Source organism: Notolepis coatsorum (genome assembly GCF_963971535.1).
Source record: "Notolepis coatsorum genome assembly, chromosome: 2".
Taxonomy (NCBI): domain Eukaryota; kingdom Metazoa; phylum Chordata; class Actinopteri; order Aulopiformes; family Paralepididae; genus Notolepis; species Notolepis coatsorum.
In genome coordinates, this window is record NC_140166.1 from 193163745 (window position 1) to 193171062 (window position 7318).

The 7318-nt window shown below is 41.8% G+C and overlaps 1 protein-coding gene across 1 annotated transcript in view; it reads left to right on the forward strand.

The window, feature by feature from the left end:
* timm44 (translocase of inner mitochondrial membrane 44 homolog (yeast)) overlaps positions 1-6987 on the forward strand; it is a 34687-nt gene extending 27700 nt beyond the window's left edge. The window contains exons 12-13 of the mRNA XM_084337972.1: positions 9-119; positions 5893-6987. Coding sequence (XP_084194098.1) covers positions 9-119; positions 5893-6012 — 231 coding nt within the window. The 3' untranslated portion in view covers positions 6013-6987. The remainder of the gene's footprint in view (positions 1-8; positions 120-5892) is intronic.
* Positions 6988-7318: the final 331 nt, after the last annotated feature.

Here is a 7318-nt window from a genome sequence, read left to right on the forward strand (position 1 = left end):
TTCTCTAGCTGGCCATGGGGAAGATGATGGAGCAGGGTCCAGTGTTGATCATCACTTTCCAGGCTCAGCTGGTGATGGTGATCCGCAACATGAAAGGAGAAGTAGTGGAGGGAGACCCTGTGAGTGACGTCTGAATATATACACCTAATTATCACGATGATTACATAATCACACATGATTACATAATCACACATGATTACATAATCACCATCACCTGATTACATAATCACACATGATTACATAATCACCATCACCTGATTAGGGGCGACAGTGGCTCAGGAGGTAGAGCAGTCGCCTGGCAATCCGGAGGCTCCCGGTTCGATTCCCGCTCCTCCCGGGCAGCGTGTCGATGTGTCCTTGAGCAAGACACTTAACCCCTAATTGCTCCCGATGAGCAGGTTGGCACCTTGCATGGTTGCCTCCGCCGTCGGTGTGTGAATGTGTGAGTGAATGGGTAAAATGTAAGTAACAAATTGTAAAGCGCTTTGGATAAAAGCGCTATATAAAAAAGCAGCCATTTACCATAATCACACATGATTACATTCACACCTGATTACATACACACCTGATTGCATACACACCTGATTACATACACACATGATTATATAATCACACCGGATTACATACACACCTGATTACATACACACCTGATTACATAATCACACCTGATTACATACACACCTGATTACATACACACCTGATTACATACACACATGATTATATAATCACACCTGATTACATACACACCTGATTACATACACACATGATTACATACACACCTGATTACATACACAATAATCACACCTGATTACATAGACACCTGATTATGTACACCCTTTCCTCTGCCTCACACTTTTCCTCTGCCTCATATCTCTATTCTCATCAGCTCTTATGTGAAAACAATAAGGAAATTAAATAACAAATACAATGTAAAACGCCATGTATATGTATTCTGACATCAAAGTACGTTGATATGCTGTTTAAAATATGCAAAAAGATGCCTGTATGAAGCACATTCTCAGTGGCTCACACAGAACCAAGGTTTTTATGCACATGAGTCTCCCAAACACGTAAAACCAAACCTGAGTCGTTCAGAGCTTCCTATGCTGAGATATGGTCACTTCTCCGCACCTACCCCTACCGGTGAATGCATCATGCCTCCGCGGATTCCCGGCGGTATTATGCGGTAGGTGCGTGCAAGTTACCATAGCGTAGGAAGCTCTGATAGAAACCTACTCTAGGAACATTTCAAGGGAAGAAATCACATCCCACTATATTGCCAATTATGTACCATACTGTAAGAAGGGATGTTTCAACAGCTATGTTCATAATCAGTCTGTATTGTTATTAGGTCACAATACCATTTAATATAATATCAGACTTATAATGAGAACAGTAAAAAAAAAAAATCACCATAGCCACAAAACATTTAAGACTATGGTTAGGGTTCTAGCTACATTGTCATCATCTTTTCAAATTAGCAGAATGTGATTTTCACATTTCTAATTAGCTGAAAGTTTTATATTGTATTATTATTATGTATATATTAGGGCTGTCAAAGTTAATGCTTTAACTTTAGAGATTAATTTAAATTTATTAAAGCATTAAAATAAATGTATCTAGATTAATCTATGGAGTGATAAATCTTCAATTTTAGCGCCGCGGATATAAGAAAGAGGTCTAGCTGAGTCAATGTTGATGGTTTTGTTGAACATTTGTATTTCACAGGAGAGAAACTGTATTCAAAGAAAGCTATTAACACTTTCTTCGCCAGGCTTATGTACATCATTATACCATCCTCTGCCAGCTCTATTTGTCTATGGAGAAGTTCCCCTTCTTTGCAGGGCTATAACTTTTTAAATTGTATTGCTAAATTGACATTACTATGGCCCATTCAACGTCAATTATCTATCGTTCAGGACGTAGGAACGTTATACTTTTTCATTCACATATTCATACTAAAATACGGTCTAAGTGTAGCTAAGGGGCTACACAACCCGGACTGTATTAAAAGATTGTTTAGATTAAACCACTACTAAAATAGTACTAGCCAGACAGTACAGTTAGATAAATATGGCGGACACTCAATTGACGGCACGGGGACAAGGATACCAAGTTTACAGTATTTTAATCGTCATAGCAATATACAACTGAATTATCACGTTTCTCTTTTAATAGTAGAATGTCAGAGTATCAAAGTCAGTGGTAATGAATATTTCCTAGGTTAAGAATACTCGACCGGAGCTCTGCAGGGAGTGAGAAGAGACGAGGTGATACGGGGCAAAGCAAGGGGGTAGCTGGAGACGATGATTTCCCTCTGGAGTTGTAAGCTCCGGAGGAATTGAAGAATGGTCGGATAATCCTGTCGTCACTGAAGAAAAGGGGTCTCGTACGGAACCGGTCCTTGTAATCCTAGTGCCCGATGGCAGGGTTAATAGCTATTAATCCAAAAGCCCGATGGCATAGATGGTAGCTAGCTAGCTTCGTTTGTACTGGAAGCTAGCCCGCGGACGGTCTTCAGTGAGTAGTTAGATCCAAATGCCGCTGGGTTTAACTATACGTTTCTCCACGTTACTTCGCTTACACAAGTCACTATACTGCGCCAATAATGGCTCTACAATATTATATCGTATCTAAGTAGCTACTAGCTAACTGTAACGATACACCGCTGGTCGGTCTGTGTACAACTGTACCGGACGTATTACGATCTCGCTCTGCTGCTTCTCCTGTTCTGATACTGCCGACTCGTTACTTCCACTGCTGTTAGGTTACTGCTCCACTGCTCACTCGCGGCTGCTTGCACCAGCCACAATATATATACTCAGACTGATTTCTAGGGCGCAGCCGATTTACCTGTCCAGAATCAATGCGCCTGCTATGGGCAAGTCTGAACTTGTCCGGACATGTCTTGAACTCTGTCTGGGGGGCTCGTCTGGTGGCGCCTCCAATGTCAAGGGCGGGACCCAATGAGGCGAGCGAAGAATACTATGGTGCAAACGGATGGCGTTGGATATATATCTTATATATATAAACAATATACAAGTTATACAAAATAATAAACGCAGACTTTCAGTATTAATCTGGACCTTCAGAACACTAAGTATAAATATGTTTTTATCGTTTTCTGCAGCATTCTGCAGAACGTGATTTATAGCCCTAAATGCATTATATTGATGATCAAATACAGTTTGATAGCGATCTGCGCGAGATAAAAATGTTCAAATGGACGTGCTTCTAGAAGTTACTACTTATCATCTGATGTTGACCGGGTGGGGGGGGGGTCGTTTATAATTCCGTGGCCAACGTTAGATGATTCATCTAGTGTGGGTGATATGATCATTAGAGCAGTTTGTATCGAACACGATAAAAAAAAAAGCTGAAACTCACCCCAGTCTCCTCGGGCCGTTGGGCGATGAGCGTGGAGCAAAGATATTCCTATTATGGGAAGTTGAAATATGCGATCCATCTCCAGGTTGTATAATAGTATATACGTCCAAATCATGTTGTTTATCGAGTTATTGGTAACGGATTGCTATCCATTGTGTCTAGCTCGAGTCCCGGGACCTATAGCGAGTGATCGGACCGAATTTGGATGAGCACCAGTTTCCGTTTCCGGTTTGGGCAATCCGCCGATCGGCCACCAGATGGCGCTCTTGAACCGTTGGAGAGTTGAGAGGGGATCAACAGTAGATCTCAAGTCTCCGTGGGAGAAATATGATTGCGATCACAGATTTTTGAAATATTGATCTCAATGACGTGTTACGGCGTCATTGGCAGAATTAGCATGGCGGGGAATGACGAGTTTAGGCGTCCTTGGCGATTAAAGTGTTAAAATAGTCTTTGAATCTAAATATACTTTCTTTGTGTTGATTTTACATTAATTCCATGATTTTACTCAAGTAAATATCTGTTACAAGCTTCGGTCTCAAGTAGAAAAATGCTATTTTTAATCTAGATTAATTACAGAAAATGTTGAGATTAATTAGTTAATATTTTTTTAATCTATTGACCACTAGTATATATATACGTATTGTGGAGGTGTAAAAAAAAAAGTTAACTATATAAATATAGCAGTAGAGGTAGGGTAGTGTGAAATGATAGTGTGAAGTGTGTTCCTTGCTAAACTATATTAGGGTTAGGGTAGTGTGAAATGATAGTGTGAAGTGTGTTCCTTGCTAAACTATATTAGGGTTAGGTGTTCTTTAGTAAGCTATATTAGAGTTAGGTGTTCTTTAGTAAGCTATATTAGAGTTAGGTGTTCTTTGGTAAACTGTTAGAGATTTGAGTCTACCGGATGTTCCGGTAGAAGGCTACTTTTAGGCTTTTTCACATTTACAAATGTAACACACAAAGCTAGCAAACTGTGTTCTCCCATTAAAATATAATAAACTAGTTTGTGGAAAAATACACGTCAAAAAGTTGTCTCATTATTGGCTAATAAAAAAACATGCGAGTAGTGCAACCCAAACCTTTCTTGAGTAAAAGGTATTTTGGTGAACCAGGATGGCTCTGGTATAGAGGATGACATTTTTTCGGGATTCCCGCGGATCCTGCGGGATTCCCACGGGATGGGAGTCAAATTTACTTTGAATCACGTGATTGGGCAGGACCGGGAGTAAACGTCAACGGGAGCAGAAGGGAGTGGGAACTATGACAACAAAATCAATGGGATTCGGGCGGGAGTGGGATCAGTCTCTGTGGGAGTGGGAGGGAGTGGGATTTTTTTTTAAACTCTCACTCGGGAGTGGGAGGGAGTGGGATTATTTCTGTGGTAGTGGGAAGGAGCGGGAGTCGAAATCCTAGCACAGTTGGCCACAATTTAAGCATATCAGGCCGTATCAATAATTTATGAATGTTACCCAAAGTATGCAACATTTTGTTGACATAATTTGGAAACGTACAAAGTACAAACACAAACCATTGTTTACATTTTTTCGATATGCTATGTTAGCTGTATTCCAACACAACAAGTGTTACTCCAGTCCTTGTTTGTTTCCTGGTTTATTATTATTATAAGAAAAACAAATATACCGTGATATCTACCGCTACCATGCAAAATTCTAAATATACTGTGATATAAATGATAGGACGCCCACCCCTGAGTGTTCGGTCAAGAATCTTCTTATCGGTGCATCCTTTGTCTGTTGTACTGCTGCATGTATGCAAATGATGTACTATAATATGTATGTAAGCAAATTATGTACAACAATTCCCTGTGGAAGCGAGCAGCAGGGATTTGCATGTGGCACATCTACGGCGCCAAAGTTGACCTGAAAATGTCACCAGAATGTCTTCTCAACACTTTTGAGTTGACAGGCTAATATCCAGTATTTCATAAAAAGGCCAATATTGTAATTCTAATCAAATCTATCAATGTAATCCTACAAACCAACTCAATCACTTACGGTCGATTCACACACGGGTGAAGAGAGGGTAATGAAGTGATGGAGCTATTTTTAACTAATTTTGGACGTGGCTCTTTTCTCTCGCTACGTGACATTTAGTTCCAGATGAAAGCTCTCTATATGCTGTAAATCTGACTAATGGTCCACTGAGGGCACCTCAGGGACTCCTGTGATTGGTGGAGAGGGCAAATTATCCATTCAGCACCAGGCTGCGTTGGTGCCTACTGCCTCCTGCCAGCGGATTAATGGTGGATGTACTGTACTTCTATGTTTTATGGTCCGGGTCCCAGTGTCGGGACATTGAGCGACAGGCTCAAAGGAAAGTTGTTTTGGCCTTCTATATTCCTCTCCTCTCTTCTCTGTAACCCCCCCCCCCCCCAGGGCCGCTGCATCGATCATTTCCCTGTTAAAACGGCCTGTTAATGGTGGTGATTAAATAGAATCATTCAGCTAAATGAAACGGTGTGTTTGTGTTTTTCTCTCCCAGGACAAGGTGCTCCGCATGATGTATGTCTGGGCTTTATGTCGAGACCAGGAGGAGCTCAACCCTTACGCTGCTTGGAGACTGCTGGACATCTCTGCCTCTAGCACTGAACAGATCCTCTAAGTCACACACACACACACTCCCAGGGACGAAATGAACATAACGCACCCCTTGGGGCCGCCTGGGGAACATAACACACCCCCTGGGGCGGCAGGTTTTGAGGTGTCTGGGGGAGAGAGGCAGGAGAGGAAGAGGACGGACATGCTTCCGATCATCACCTGTCCCCTCGCCCAACTGTCCCTTCTCTGCTGCTTTGGATTAGCAGACTACAGACCCTCTCCTCTGGGTTCCACCACAGACTACATACCCTCTCCTCTGGGTTCCACCACAGACTGGACTGGAGGGAAAAGGAGATGCGTATTCCACAATCTAGATGTCCCAGTGATTCCACTGGCTGACACTAGGGGGCAGTAGGCTACTAAAACCTTTAATCCCATAGAAGACACTACCTTCCTACTACCTGTGCACCTGTATTGCTTTGGTCTGTGCGGTTCAGAGCGGCCATTATTATTTCCTCACCTATGGTTGAATTTCCAAGGTCTTGCCTCATGTCCTTACCTCACCGCTTCTCGTGTGCTTCCTGTTTCTCTGGTGCGTTATGAAAATGTTGGGGTTTTAGACGAGGAGAGAGATGAGGAGAGATGGTTTGCAGAATCATGGAAATATTCTTGTAATTGACCTTGATCTGAAAACTTGCCCTCTTTTCTCAACCCTCCAATCCAAACTGTTGCTTGAGGGAAGCAACAGTTGTGATTAGAGGTTCAAAAAAGAGGGCAGGGTTTGATATGGGTCAATTGAGTCCGTGTTTTGGTTTAGCTGCAATGGTGTTGGTTCCCTGATGAAGCCATGGAACTCACTCTTTCTCCATCAAACCCTCCTTTTCTTTCCCTTTGTGTCGGGAAGTCATCCTGGATGATGGTGTTTGTGTGGTCCACCAGATCGCTTTCCTAGATCCATATTTGTATGATGGTAATCCATTGTAATTGTTAAAAGTTGAGTATATTTATTATGAAATAAATTACCCCTGTTTTTCACCTTTCTAGATCCTTATATAGTTGTGTGTAACATGGCTGTACCCTACAAATGTTTAAGCTTGCCTTAAAGAATGTTTGACACCTTCATGGGCAATCTTAAAGGTTTTTCTATTAACTCCTCATTTAAGTGGGGTTTCACTTTCATTATTACCCAAATAATTTCCGTTTAGGGAAAACGCAAATTCTGAGATGAATTTTACAGTTCATTTTCCTGAACAGAGTTAGAACACTTATTTTAGTAATGAATATCATTCAGGGAGCAAGTCCTCATTGGCTCTTAGGGCATTTTCTCATTAGGCACGGTAGGACCGCTCCATTCTCGAGAGCGATAGCCC